This window comes from Photinus pyralis, unplaced genomic scaffold, assembly GCF_008802855.1.
Source record: "Photinus pyralis isolate 1611_PpyrPB1 unplaced genomic scaffold, Ppyr1.3 Ppyr1.4_LG7, whole genome shotgun sequence".
NCBI classification, from domain to species: Eukaryota; Metazoa; Arthropoda; class Insecta; order Coleoptera; family Lampyridae; genus Photinus; species Photinus pyralis.
Window position 1 is genome coordinate 1,035,354 of NW_022170738.1, and position 15,644 is coordinate 1,050,997.

At 36.4% G+C, this 15,644-nt stretch overlaps 2 protein-coding genes across 3 annotated transcripts in view; one reads left to right on the forward strand and one right to left on the reverse strand.

The window, feature by feature from the left end:
- Positions 1-15,644, reverse strand: part of LOC116176281 (sortilin-related receptor-like) — an 81,560-nt gene that overhangs the window by 22,946 nt on the left and 42,970 nt on the right. The window lies entirely within an intron of this gene.
- Positions 9-9,453, forward strand: LOC116176278. The gene is made up of 5 exons (XM_031494766.1): positions 9-156; positions 210-379; positions 7,075-7,131; positions 7,183-7,447; positions 7,498-9,453. The coding sequence occupies exons 2-5, from the start codon at positions 229-231 to the stop codon at positions 9,041-9,043; spliced, it is 2,019 nt and encodes a 672-aa protein (XP_031350626.1). The 5' UTR covers positions 9-156; positions 210-228; the 3' UTR covers positions 9,044-9,453.

The window sequence follows — 15,644 nt, forward strand, 5'->3', positions numbered from 1 at the left end:
AATATTTCCAAGGATAAGAGGCGCAAGCGTCGCAACATTGACGTCTTTATCACAATGTTAACCACAATGATATTTTCAACCTCCAGTTCGATGAATAAATAACACAGTCATAAACAATGTAAAATTTAATCCCACATTCTCAAATTAGCAGTAGCGGTGAGTGGCACAACAGGAGCGATTTCGCTCAAATCTTTCACGGTTTCTTTCAGGTACCTGCACGCTATAGAAATGCTGAAAAAGCACCTCATGGGGTATCGCAAATACGTCTACGTTCTGTTCCTACTAATCTTATCCTTACTATGCGTATTCTATCTTCAACCCCCGTTAAAATCAAGCGCAGCTGTAGAGCTAGATCAATTAGAGTATACAATCAAAGCAGGTGAGTGGCAGTTACCTATATAACTTAATCTAGAGCGCTCTGATGCAGAAATCTAATTAAAAAGAATTGGGGCGGTTTTGGTGATGGAAAAAACGCGAATTTAGTCTTTATTGTGTAATCCGGACCTCGGAAATTTCGCGCTTCGCGAGAAATTTGTATTTAATTAAGGGGCGCTTAATCGATTTTATGAATAAGGGGTGCATAAATTATTACGCGCTTTTTAAGCTCCGACGCCTGCATGTTATACAACCAACCGTACCTTATGAGAGAATTGGTAAATCCATTCTTTTAACAACCATCATGATCTAGATTGACCCGCATTCATTTTTGCTACAGCAAAACAACGTTGTCTCCGAAATAGGACGACTTGACGAAGATGACAACCCTCTTGATCCAAATTCAGAAGCATTTTTGCTTAGGTAACTGATTCCTTTGATAACTTGAGTTCTCATTGCACGGCCGAAGATGGTATTTGAAATAAAGACCTAAACCAACATTAAATTTCGCCACTGCCCCAAAGCGACTTAAGCATGGCACTTTCAGTAGTTTATTAGAACAGGTACGTTTGATGAGCCACATGAAAGAAGAAGAAGAAGAGGAATTCAAAACACGTCTGTTCCAGTTTCCACGACGTAATGAGGCGTGTAGTAAAATATTAAGCTTCCCAAGGCTTCGAATCGTCCCATTACTGTTTGTCATGACTTCATGAGCTGATTAAATGACAAAGAAGGCAACCTCCTACCTAATGCAGACCATATTCAAGTTAAAGGGATCAATTGTCCTCCGCGATAAGGCTCATTCATCAAGGGTAGTTTCTTCTAATCGCATGATAGGAAAACGAGAAGATATGCCCAGAAATAATTGTGTTCAGCGTTCCATTCAACAAACCGAAGCAATTTTGGATAAGTGAAAAATAATATTAGATATATGGTTATGCTGTTTTGTAAATCGGCTCGACTTTCGCATATCGTGAAGTCCGCTTGATAATGGGAGATTAAATGGCGCAGGAATTATAATTAGTAAACAAAATCTATAAATAAACCTAAACAACTTCCATGCTACCATGCATCTAAACTGCAAAATAACACTGCCAATGGGATAGTCCAACAAAACTGCATCAAACTATTCCCCAGAGAAAAATGCCTTAAACAGTAAACATCACAAGGACTACAAATGAAGTCAATATCGAGTTTAACCTGGCCGTTTTTGTTTTTGAAAAGTTTTTACCATAAATTCCCACAAAAAGTGTGTAAAAAAGTCAGGGCCGTAGCCAGACTAGTTACTAAGAACGGGCGGGCGAAATATTAATAATTGCTGTGTCTAGCTCAGATACCACCGGCTCAAGAAATTTGCTTTTTGAGCAACCCACGAAAGTGGGGGCTTATGTCTTCACATTTCCGTCTGTCTGTCATTCCGTGCTATAGCTCAGTCGCTAGACCTCGTATCGACTTCCGGTTTTCGCTATATGAATTAAAGCTTATGAGTTCCAGGTGTGCAACTATCAAAAATTAACCTTGGCATTCATCACTTTCTTATGCCCTAAATCGGTCAAAATCGATATTTATTCCCCAATTTTGTTGGGAAAAAGATCACTCTCGATTGCTCGATGACCGAGAAATGATACACGTGTATTTTTGGTCACCTAAATATTTTTACCCATAGGATGTCAAAATAATTGTTTATTATGCACAATTTTCTTGGGAAACTCGATTGCTCAATGGCCATGTGAATTTTTGGTGACCAACATGTTTTTGGGCAAAAAATACCAAAATCGTTATTTATGTACCGACCGATTTTCTTGGGAAGAAGATCTCGTATCGATTTTAGATTTTTGCTGTATGAAAGCTTGAGTTCCAGACGTGCATATAATCAAACATTAATTTTGGTATCCATCACTTTCTGGCCTTAAATCGATCTAAATCCTTTTCTATGCTCCAATTTTTTTTGGGAAAAAGATCGACCTCGATTGATACATGTGCATCGTATTGACTTTAAAACTAGTCTGTCCATCTGCCCACGTGAGTAGGTTGCGCAGGAAATACCCACGTTTAATTGATTTAATAAATAAAAAAATACGCACATTTTCAAAAGCTTTTCTACGGCTATGAACAGGTGAGCCAATTTTACTTACTTTCGGTTTGGTGACTTAGCAGGAAATAAGTGCACAGACAGGTGGATTGATGATCATTGATATCGAGTTCCTTCGTATCCAAAATCTGTCATAACAGTTGGGAAGTTTGTGAACCTTTCTTATACCTGTACTACATATTGTAGGTGGCAAAAAAGATTAAAATGATAATAATATATTATGTAGGTATATTATTTATGGGTTCACAACCTGGGAAACGCAACCACGGAAACACAAAATAAATCTAACTCATTTAATGAAGGAAAGTGTACTATACCATATTAAATCCCTCTTTCAACCTGAAACACTTTCTTAATTAATACCGCGGATCGCCACTTAAAATGGTGAAGTTTTCTATCTCTCCATTTGTTAAATTTTTTAGGAAATATTTGATCATTTATGAGCATGCTATATTGTGCCATATTAAGAAATTTTCAAGAGCGGGCGAAGCTCTTGGCTATAAACTGTATGATTTCACAGCCAAATGCGAGTTATTATACATACCTACTCACTCGCACAGAAATATGTTTCGACGGCTCCAAAAATTCTCCATGTACCTACGGCTCAACTTCCATCCAAATTGTGAAAACTCCGTAAAATCTTCGTTGTAATTTGAGATTAAACACAATCTAGATAATTTTTTTTATTTTTCGTTATTATTTTTTATTTTATTTTTTTAAAATAACTCATCTAAAGGAATAGTGGATGAAACTGTTCCCAGAATGCTAGCAGCATTACCGCGCTGTGTAGCCAAGCTGATGCGTTGAATTAGTTAGGATTTAGAACGGGATTCACCACTAACAGCTTTCACTATTTTTTCCTAACATACCAACAAAATCAACAGCATTAAAATACCAAGGTCCCAGAGAGTTTCTAAGGCAAAAGGAAGTAAGCCTGCTTCTATTTCTATTTCCTCTTTTTGTTAACAACTGCTGAGTTACCCACGCTTCCTAAAGACTTTGCAGATGCTAACAAATACGCAGGAACAAGTGTATCGCGTCAAGTCACATCCCAAACTAAGTGAAAACCATGAGACCATAGTCATAAGGTCTGCTCTTTTTCCATCTTTTCTACACAATCCAGTGGGTTCCAAAATTGAAGGAATATGAACTGAAGGAATAGCTTTCTGGATAATATCATTAATTAGGTACTCTATGATGAGATTATCTCCCAGCACTCTCAGAACATGAAAAACCATGAGTGTCTTGACGATCAACAGATTCTCCGCAAATACAACGGCGGGGCTCACATACAGGGTGAGCTTTTTTTCATTTTAAGCATTAGGATCTCGGAAACCGTAAGACATAGAGATTCGGTTAAATGAGGAAAGAGTTGTCGTGTTAAGAGCTTATTCAAGATATGCTTTTGTTTTTTGAAAAAAATCCACAGTTTACTAGATATGAGCGAAAAACAGATTTAGTGATTTTTCTTTTAAATGTTGTAGAATCGTTAATATTAGAAATACAGAAATATACAAAGACCAAGCATTGTAGATTTTTTTGCGTTTAGTAAAGTACATTTATTAATTTTCATTCTTCTTTTATAATTTTCGAGTTATAACTCAAACTTACATTTTTTTAAATGGCAACCATAGTTGGCTGTGACATTTTTAAAAAGTGCATTTTTTTCTGTTTATAATGATATAAGGTTCATTGTACTTACTTTGACAAATAAACATGATACAGAACTGTTTGTATTATTAAGAGTAGTAAAAACTGAGTTTACCATGGGAAACATTTTGGTTCCCTTAATTACTCAGTCTATTATAATATTTAACTTAAAAGTTTAGCGCCACAAATAGAACGACAACGAAAAGAATTACGAGTACGAAATATTACATTTAAATTTCTACTTTGAAGTAATTACATGTAAAAAATGTTCAAAGTGCCCATCATTAATATTTACACACAAGCGGCATCTTTTCGCGATAGAATTTACAGCTTTCCATATTATCCTACCATCTAAAATGCGAAAGGCATTTACCACAGCATCATATAGTCTTTTATCGCATAAGTTCGCTGATAAATTAAACCCTTTTAGAACACCGAAAAGGAAAAATCTAAAATTGAAAAATCTGGCGATCTTGGTGACTAAAGGGCCGACCGGTTCCTACCTATCCATCACTTTGGAAATAGTTGGTTTAGGTGCTCTCGTACTTGCAGTTCGTTGCACAACGAGGCAGCGTAAATTACGTCGTGTTTCCAAATCTAACCCATATCTACATATCTTGAAATTCATTTGATAGCAAATGAAGATAACGTTGGCCTGTCCAATTTTTAATCGTAAATTAAAGGTCCGTGATCCAATAATTCCGCACCAAACATTAAATCCAAGTCTTCTTGAGGTCTTCAACAATAAGCCGCAGTATTTTGTTTATTTATTGTTTTCCATGGCATGATACGATCTACTTTTAATAGTGTATTGAATATAATTGTTAATTAACTTTCATAGTGAATTTTCCAAAATGGCCTTTAAATATGTTAAATGTGCCACAGTTTATTACCTATCTCACTATATGTTGTTTTCCATGGCAAACTCTGTTTATTTTCCCCTCAATAATAGGAAAATTCCTGCAGCGCGTTTATTTATTAAAGTACATTTAGCAAGCCTTATATCGTCATAAAGAGAAAAAGTTGTCCTTTTTAAAAATGTCAAAGCCAACTATGGCTATCATTAAAAAAAATTAAAGTTTGTATTATAACCTCGATTATAACTCAAAAATTGTAAAATATAGAAAGAAATTTACTAGTATGTTCATAATGTTAAGCATTAAAATGTCTACAAGTTTTATTCGTGTCATTTTGCTGTATTTCTAACAACTATTCCACAACAGTTAAATGAAAAATCACTAAATCCGTTTTTCGCTCATATCTAGTAAACTGTGGATTTTTCAAAAAACAAAAGCGTATCTTAAATAAGCTCTTAAAACGACACCTCTTTCCTCATTTCCCTGAATCTGTATGTTTTCGAGATCCAATGCTTAAAATGAGAAAAAACTCACCTTGTATATTGCAGCCAATACGGACACACATTAAGTAAAGTACCAAGATTGACACAAGGGAGAGTATTCAACCAAGCCCCTCAAGTTGGGGATTTAGAAGCAAGGAACCTTGCTTTGTCTCTATCACATTCGATCTTAATTTTATCACATATTCCGCTTGTGTTGATGATGTCCCCAAGGAAGGTTCTGTAGGAATCTTGTCAGAATTTCTGTTTGTCCAAACTTTCAAAGATTCCTTGTAACCACTGGATTCAGTTCTACTCCGTTGAGAGATAAGATGCAGATTAAACCAGAAACTACATTTACAGAAGAAAGAAAACCGCTTGGAAAAATATCAGCAAGTTTTTGAAATCGAAGGCCTCCGTGTTGGATAAGTAAGGAAGCCACTGTTGATTGGTTAATGTTTAATTTAATGTTGACGATTTTTTCCAAAGTTGTAAAGTTTTCGTTATCGAAAGTACCTATCAAGAATTCACCTTTGTAAGTGATCTATTAATTTTGGGATGATCAAGAAATGTCTTAGTAGCTAAAACGAAGTGTGAGCATTAAGTATTACTAATTTTGTAAACAGATGTTGAAATTTCAATAGTTTTTTGTCCATTATAACTTTTGCGGCATCTGAAGTCAAAGGAGAATCTAAAAGCGTTAGATCGTTCGAGATAACTCGAATTCATAGTGAAAGTTCAAAAGACTGAAATATCTTCTTATTGGATTAGTAGTCACAGAATTTCCAACTTTACTGCAGTTACCGAACATCTGGAATTAATTGGGCGAATGTTTTGTTAAAGTTGTCTCTTGTAAATATCCGGCCATTGCGATAAGAAGTTTCGTTATCACTGCGTAAACTAATTAACTGAAGATAAGAAGATGTTTTTTCACCGACGTAAAAACAGATGGTAGTTATATTTGACGACGAGATGGTTCGGAAAGATTGAAAGAAAGAGGGGAAAATTGTCACTTTGCAATTTTTAGATAATATTTTGGTCCATAAAGACTATTTAAATAACACACAAAGTGGTACGTTGACTAAAATATTTGAGGGAACAGATAATAATATTTGCACTTCAAAATTATGCAAGGGCAAAATGACAAGTGAAAAGTTGGAAAGTAGTTTTATGGAATAGGCCCCTGGTATTACCAAAAATGCGTTTTATCATGCATATGCTGATTTACAACTTGTTTTTCAAAAATGTGCCAAAAATGTCAAAAAATGGGGCCCAATGGAACGACAGGAATCTTTTCGGTCACCGAACGATGATATATGATTCGATATATGATGAAACGCATCATAGGAGGTCAAACTTCCTTTATTAATCTCTTCTCCTCAACCGAAACATTTTAAATGGTACCTTAGGGTAAGGGAACAACACACCATTGTAAACAAATTTCTCCCCTTGCTCCAAAGAATGTAGTGGAAATTTTTAACAAGCCGATAAAATTTAAATACACCATTACGCTTCTAGGTTTAGTACAGTGCATCAATAAAGGATGAAGAGGTTAATGAGGGAGTTGTATAAGGTTCAAAACAATACATATTTTTACTGTAATTGCCTTTTTTCGTTTCAGATTTAAAGAAATTCTTTCTAAATTTAACCGCACAAATAAACTCAACGGAAGACAGAGGTACGCATGCTCAAATTTTTATAACGATCTTTGCCAGCACTCAGATTTTAGCCGAAAATTATCTGGTACGCAGTACAAAATGTAAAATACCAAGCTTGGAACCGTTCAACGCCGAAATTCTACCGTATTACAATCCCAAAGGCTATATCAGCTGTAGTGATAAACCGTTGCTCACGTACGTAAGTAAGAAGGCCAACGTCGCCACGCTTCACGTAAACCAAACCGCACAAAAGGAGTATACCAGCGACAACCTTCAGTGTTGCTACAAGAGCGTTGCTTCAAGCCTAAGCTGGAAAACGTTTGATCTCGTCGTTAAGTAAGTGAAGCTCGCGCAAACTATTTCCTTGTTAGGTACCTCTGTTTTAGGGTCTCAAAGTGTATCGACTTTTCAAACTTTGTTCGTCTGGAAGATGACGTGGTGGTTGTGTGGTGTAGAAACACCCACAAGGACCAGGTTGTGTACAAAAACGTTCATTACGTCGTCACCGTTACCGACGAGATCAAGAATAAGCTCGAAAAGACTGAAAACGACACTCATCTAAGCGTTGTGCTCATTGGAGTCGACAGTGTATCACGTTTGAACATGATCCGTTCACTTCCCTACACCTACAACTATCTCCAACAAAACGACTGGATCGAATTTAAAGGCTACAACAAAATCGGCGACAACACCTTCCCGAACATCATGGGGATACTCACGGGCATGAACGTATCAACCGCTTTCAAGATTTGCAACCCCAAAGTAACCGGGCAGCTCGACAAATGCGACCTACTCTGGTACGACTACAAGAAACTGGGCCTCGTTACCGCCTACGCTGAAGACGAAACCGATATCAGCACATTCAATTACCTCAAGAAGGGCTTCGAGCGAAAACCGACCGACTACTACTTCCGCCCCTACATGTTAGCGGCCGAGAAAAACCTCAAAACCGTCGTACTGGAGGGGGTCAAATACTGTACGGGTCCCGAAAGTGCCGGCGAACGAATTATGAATTTGGCGCGCGATTTCACGTCCACATTTCGAAAGTACGCCAGCTTCGGATTCTTCTGGATGAACTCGTTCAGTCATAACGAGATTAATTCCGTTTCGAGAATGGACGTGAAGCTCGCCGAATTTTTAGTAAGCCTTAATCGTACGGGAGTTTTTGCCAATAGTATTGTAATTTTTTTAAGCGACCACGGTATCAGATTTGGTACCGTGACGTATACTCATACAGGTTGGCTGGAGGAGAGGCTGCCGTTTTTCTATATGACTGTGCCAAAGTGGTTTCAGAACAAGTTTCCACGAAAGTATAGTAACTTGGTGCTAAACTCGAATAGGTTAATAACGCCTTATGATTTATACATGACTTTGCAAGAAGTGCTGGTTTTATCTGGGAAGAAGTATTCGATGAAGGCTAGCTCGGCATGTCCCGAGTGTAAGTCACTTTTCGAAGCCGCCAAACGTGATCGTTCTTGTGAAGAAGCCGGCATTGAGAATCACTGGTGCACTTGCAGGGGTTACACTTCCATTCCTTCCAATGGAGTGATAGTCGAAAGAGCAGTTAAGTTTATTCTTCGCGAAGTGCAGCGGATGGCTAATGACAGGGGTTGCGCGGAATTCGAGGTGAAGAATATAATATCTTCTGGCGTATCCGTTAACTGTGATATTAAAAATAGAAGTAACTTATATTTTTTGATAACCTTTGAGACGCACCCGCAGGCTGTGTTTCAAGGGACTGTTAGTATTGGTGTTGACGTTCCCATTTTTAAAATGGAAGGTAGCGTTAGTAGATTAGACGTCTATAGCTTTAACAGTTGGTGCGTAACCGACGCCTTAGTGAAAAAGTATTGTTATTGTCATGGAAGTTATGCATACATATCTAGTATGATCAACACCGTTGCCACACATATTTTACAATTTTTCTATTAATTTAAGATGGAACAGAGGCCTTTAATGGAAAGTACCTAATTTATTATGTGTCTTTTAACACAAAGATTAACCAACCCCAAATGAGCAGATGAACTCAAGCAGACAATAATGGTATGACCTCTGATTTGCACAGAACAATTTCCAGAGGCAACGCAACAACTACCAGGTAACAGAAATATGTAAAGAGTGGTCGCAATCTGATAGAGTATTTCAAAATTAATATAGGGTGTTCAATTATCGACAGTATTTCAGTTCAGTTAGCTGGCTAAACAAATTAGAAATTCGAGCATATAGTGTGAAATTGGGATTCATGTAACACCAATTAGTCCTATGTATACTAGTCAACTTGATTTGCCAATAATTGCCAAAAGTATTGTTAATTTCAGGGAAAATATATTTTGAAAATTTAATCACTTTCTTCTTCCTACTCCCTTCTTTATTTTGTGATTCAAAGTTCTTTATGGTTTATTTTCTGTTAAACCTCTTTCTCGAGTCAACAATTTCAATTTTTTTATATTAGGAGCAATTTTGTCGAAAGTAAGTAGCTCGAATCGTAGTTGAATGCTATAGTAGTACTTTTTCAATACTCATGGCACAGTTAAAGAGGATATACTGTGCTCATGGCATGAAAACCACTTACTTGTTGCATCAAACAATTATGTGTGTAATGAGTGGCCTATCTGCTAGGCAGTTTATAGATTAAATTTGAAAATAACGTTACTCGAGAAACCCTTTGAATAGGGAGGTTCGATATTTTTGTTATGTATACTTTGCCAGCACGGCGGCAAATGTTTCTGGCTATTTTGGGATTTGAATTTGCTTCGAGAAAGTAGGCATTCTATTTTCAGCGTTCCGCGTGATATCAAGAGGCTCCTTTATTTGACGTATCCTTTCTCACCCAGACAATACTAGTATTTAGTTAAGAATTTTGTCACTACACCCGTTATTTAATTTCCTTTTCGGCGTTAAAACGTCCATTTGCTTAATTCTATTTGCGATTTTTTAACATTCCCTTTGTCGCACTTCCAATGAAAATTTTTACGCGATTTCCAAAAACATGTAACTTTCGGTTTAAGGACTTGTTCGACACGTTTAGAAAACTCGAAAAATGTTCACCAATAACTTTCTTTGCTTTTAACTAACACTCGGTTATCATTGATAATTCGAATGCAAAACAAGATATACTCAAAAAAATTCGGCTTACTTCTGGTAGCTGGGATACTCAAGAGTTTAATTAATTCATCTTTTTAAATCTGACTAATCCCCCCTTAGTTTCTACGTAAAATTGTGAACGCACACAATAGCGGATTAACTTTCAAAATAGCGATGGTAGTTTTTCATTGGTTAGTGTCTTTTTTCCTACCAATCCTAGACGATTTTAAAGGTCGTGAATCAATCCCATCTCTTTCTCAGAACAAGCTGACTCAAAAATTTCCACGGTGAGTTGATCTTTATGATGATCTAATAAATGTAATACTATATTCCTATTAAAAAGGGCGCAATATTAACCAATACGCAGATTTCGAGGCGGTTCCAGTGATTAAATAACATAAGCTCATTGAAATGAGACAACTCCCATTGATCTTCCATTGATCTACAATTAACCAGATATATTTTTTACATAATCACGACCACCATTTGCTTGGGACATTTCTTACAGCTTCTAATTAACTTATTCATGCGAGAAAATTGAAAAATTAATTCTGACTAGATATCTCGTAAATACGATTTTTTTGGTATTGATGGTGCTGCATTAACTTCAAATATAGTGTAAATGGTAAATGTATGTAATCATGTACCTAATAATACAGTGCTGCTCACTGCTAAAAGTCACTATTTATAGAAACAATTGTACCGACTGATACTGAAGACCTTTACTTTGGTAAACTATTTCTACTAAAAAGTGACAAATACAGTTTTTGTCATAACTAAAGGTAATAGTCACAGATACTGTACGATTGAGTACAATTTTTCAGTCAATTCAGTCGATAATAACAACATAAATCGAATATCCTCAACAACTACCCCTAACACATTCATACAACTGAAATAAATTGATTCAAATTCTTTGAGCTTCACTTTTGCTTCTCTTGATCAGAACAGAAACCCTTCGCTGGTTATTCCTTATTGAAAGACTTTATGAAGTATCATGGCGTTGTTTTCTTGCATTAGATACCAAAGTTGGTAGATAAAATAACAACAAATAAACTGGGTTGGTGTTGATGGTAAGTTTTCGATGGTAAACTTTCCGCCTAGTAAAGCATGTAATCGCACCTCGTATCACTCCACTTACTGATTTCATTCGCAAATTACGTCATAATAAGTATACGCATAAGAAAGAGAGCGCACGAGGAATACGTGGTTACACAGATCTAATAACGTTATCAAAATATTTATGGGAGGGAATAAAAAATATAAAAATAATGGCAAGATTCAGATGTGGAAATGATGAGAGAAGGAAAGAGAAATGGCGACAAGAAGAAATAAAATGTAGGATATGTGGAGAGGAAGAAGAGAACATAGTTATGGAATTGCATACATTAAATTGTAAAAGGTTTTGCCATTTTGGCGTCTATAATAAAGATTGATTGACTGCTAGTATACACATTATTTGCGAGTGGTTGATAATCGATTCCATTAAGGGTGGTACCGGTTTACAACTCTAATACTCTTATAGTCCAGGGAATAGAGGGTTTTAACTTGCAAAATGAGAAGTAAGTAGTTCCAATTTCTTTTGCATGTCATCTGGTGGTTGTGCTTCCCCCCGTACCACTCCCAAAACCCCCGAAATTTGGTTGGTTTCTTAGTTTTTCAATCATATCTTTTTAATGGTTCCCTTTGGAAAAAATATTGTTATCAGAAATTGTAGAGCATAAAATTCTACACAACTATGATATACCTATACTACTTTTTTGTGAAATGTTTATTAAAAAGATAAAGCTTTAAAGTTGCTTTGAACTTATCGCCCTACCCTGCACCCTTACCAAAGGGGCTTTCAATCCTAGTTTCAACCCTTCCTAGTGGTGATATTTGAATCACTGTAAGATTGTAGCAGGACCGTAGTCAGACCGAAAGTGAAGGTAGGGCAAACGGATGGTAAGAGCGGGCAGCTTTTTGCGTCGCACACGAAAATTATATGAAATTTCAAGTTCAACGCGGTTTAAGAAAAGTTAAAAAAAAAAGAAAAATTATAAAATTTACCTACCTACTAGTATGATAAATACTCAAATTTTTACAAATTCGCGGCACACATGTGGACACAATGCACAATGTGGAACGAATGGGGAAATTTATTGTTGCATATTTTTATTTTAAAAGGTCTGGCAGCATCCTTAAAAGACCTTGCCACCCCCTGGCTATGGGCCTGGATTGTAGCGCTTTCTAATACACGTTTGAAATAAAAAATTATCTCACTTCAGTTCAGTTTCATCCCCCACTGGAAAGGATGAATATTTCAACCCCCTTGTGGCGATTGATAATTTAGTCAGAGAGTACAACTCTTATTACTTATATTTTCTAATCCTCTCGTTCCAGTTTAACCCTCTCCACCCCCCTACTGAAGTGAATGGTTTAATCCTCTGTTTTTGATTGCTAGATCACACTTGCATAATGACATTTCGAATATAAAAACACGTTGGAAAGTACTCGATGCGTTGAGTTACTTATAGTCCGAGAGCTGAGAAACATTTTTGGGTACAATTTTGAGACACGCTGAAAACTTGTCCAATACTTCTCCAATAATATCCAAACATAGAATTGCAGACCTGACTGAGGAATAGCGGGGATAAATCAACCCTTATATTTTTAGGAACGAATTTTGTTTGCAAAAAAATGTTCTTGATGCATTTCGAAATTTTTACACCTTCAGGAGCGAAAAAATCAATAAGCCAGATCTTTTAGTGGAGCCTTACATTTTGCCAGGAACCATTAAAGTTTGAAAGAATGTATACAGTACCCCCTGAAATACATGAACACGGAGTGTACTTTGATAACTTTTGATGAAAGTTTCAGGACAATTGTCTTTATTTCGATATAATACCATTACAACAAGTTCAAACGATACTAATAATGTGTAGATCCTCCCCACTATTTCTTAATCATTCAGATACTCGACTGGGCATACTTGAAATTAGCGAATGGATGCTAGCTTTTGATATACTGTCCCAAGATTCTAAAAGACGCATGTAAAGATCATCTAAAGCTAAACTGTTTCCAGGTAAATCATTTATCCATCCACCCATCATACCCCACATGTCTTCAATTGATGGTAGATGCCGTTGAACACCAAATTGTAGATGTCATTTTTCTGTCTTATTAGTGTTACTTTAATTTGCATCATGCTGAAATTTGTTTCGTTTCTTATTTTGAAATAAATGTCTACACAAGAGTATAGCAAACCAGCTCCTGGGTATAGATATTGCTTGGCATTCGTATATTATTATATGGCTAAAGCTGTGCTGAATTTCATGGAATTTGGTTCATAACTAACGGAGATGCCAAAAGGACTTTCCTTATTTTTTGGCCTATACATTGCCAATTCACCGAAAAGCCAAAGTAAATATATAAACGTCGTTTTTTTTTCGAAAACTCAAAATACTTAATTCATGTTCATATAAAATAATGTATGTTAGAAAGCAATGTAATCTTAGATAGCTGAACAATCACTACTAGAGGAGGTTGAAATTATCGCCCCTTTTTGTAGGGCATGGAAGGGGTTAAAATGAAATGAAGAAATGTAGAATGAGCTTTTCTTTGATAATTGTATGCGAAAGCGCCATAATCACACAGTGATTCAAATACCTACCACCACCAAGGAATTGAAGTGCTATCATCTCCTTTGATAGGGGTGCAGGGCACAACATTAATAGCACCATAACTTTATATTCGACCTATTTTTTCATATGACTCTTGACTGATTACAGAAATAACGTATACAATTTTGTTAAAATATGTACATAGAAATTTCAGAATCTTCAAAATAAAGTTAACTTTGAAGCTCTGTATCTTTTTAAATAAAAAATTTACGAAAAAGAAGTATCTAAAAAAATTGTGTAAAATTGTATGGTCTACAATTTCTAATAACAATATTTTTTTGTAAAGTATAAATGTATAAATATATATGATTGAAAAACTAAAAATCCAACCACAGTTCTTTGGCTTTAGGGGTGGTACGGGGGAAGCACAAGGAGTTGGAGGTCGAAAACCACCTCAACCTCCATGACATGCAAACAAAATTGGAACTACTTCTCGTTTTTCTGGAAATTGCCCATTTTCAGTCTCTATTTCCCGGACTATTATGTGTATAGCCGACGCAGTACCGGAAAAGAGAAGTAAACAAGAATTTCAAATTTTCACCTTTTGTTTAGACATACAAATGTAGGTAATAATTGTGCGGGCTTCCACCAAATAACTAAATTTCTCCACGAGCTTTGGAGTTTTCGGACACGTACGATGACACGACTTAACTTTTTTAAATTGGGCCTTAGTTTTGGATCCGCCGGGAAATTCTATTTACCCCAACGATAACGCGAATCTCTTAGGACCTATCTGGTCGCCTTGAAACTCTTAACAACGAAAGCCTGGAAGCTCTCTAAAAGTAATTCCCCTTTAACTACTGTGTCCAAAAATGGCGGAATATTTTTAATATAGTGATACCTAATTTTTCTATTGGTTAAATTCTCTTTTTCCACCAATACCAAACGGCTGTATTTTAATACTTGCTAAATTCAAAATTTCCAAGGTAGCTTTGCGTTATACTGAACTCTCGCGACGATAGTCAATATGATTATCCATTTGGAACCATTATGTGATGGAGGGGGGGAGGACTCAAAGAAAGTGAGCCTGATTCTCCAGCGCCCCCCTAATAATTACTTTGGGGATTGTTTAGAACCTTCCGGAGAAAGGCCACTGCAAAACACCCGTTATCTCCCTCTGCCGATAATGACGACGTGCTGAAAGGTAGCAGATCTTTCTTTGGCCTAACGGTTGCCCTAACCTAAAAACGGTCCAGAGCGACTCACGAATGGGCGGTTTATTTCTATGAACTTAAACAAGAAGCTTTATTGCCAAACTAATTTATTTCCAGCAATTACGTACTTTACTTGGCTCTATCTCATATTTGGTGGTTCTATTATTATTGTATTGTACATACTTTGGATTGTTATTTATGGCTAACTATTTTGCAAAATGCCATACTATTTCTTTGCCAGTACGTCGAATGCGGGTGGAACTTCAGTTAAAGCTGCACGTCCAGCCCTAGACCTGGCACTTTAACATTAGCGAGAGGAGGTACCTCCAAGTCCACTGAGGGTGCAGGAGCACACCAAGCGAGTCCTACAACAGGGGGGCGAAAAGTTAACTCACACGAATAAATCTTTATAGTTACCTATAATCGCAGACATAACCACCATAAACAATACGAATATATCTGAACGCATTTTGATGTTTCTGATGTTTTCCGTTGGTACACTCGGTATTTATATGTATTCGAAATGTCTCTTATTACAAAATAATTATTTAGCGGAACAAATACTCGTCGTTCATTATGGCATTATAATAATTCCGTCACGTATCGACAAATTGTGTTAGTTTCGTTTAAATG

What these genes read in the sequence shown, in the direction of transcription:
- LOC116176278 (XM_031494766.1), top strand. Translation starts at nt 229, where the DNA reads ATGCTGAAAAAGCACCTCATGGGGTATCGCAAATACGTCTACGTTCTG. An exon ending in AAACTCAACGGAAGACAGAG is followed by an intron (nt 7,132 to 7,182) that starts GTACGCATGCTC and finishes CTCAGATTTTAG; the next exon opens with CCGAAAATTATCTGGTACGC. An exon ending in ACGTTTGATCTCGTCGTTAA is followed by an intron (nt 7,448 to 7,497) that starts GTAAGTGAAGCT and finishes CCTCTGTTTTAG; the next exon opens with GGTCTCAAAGTGTATCGACT.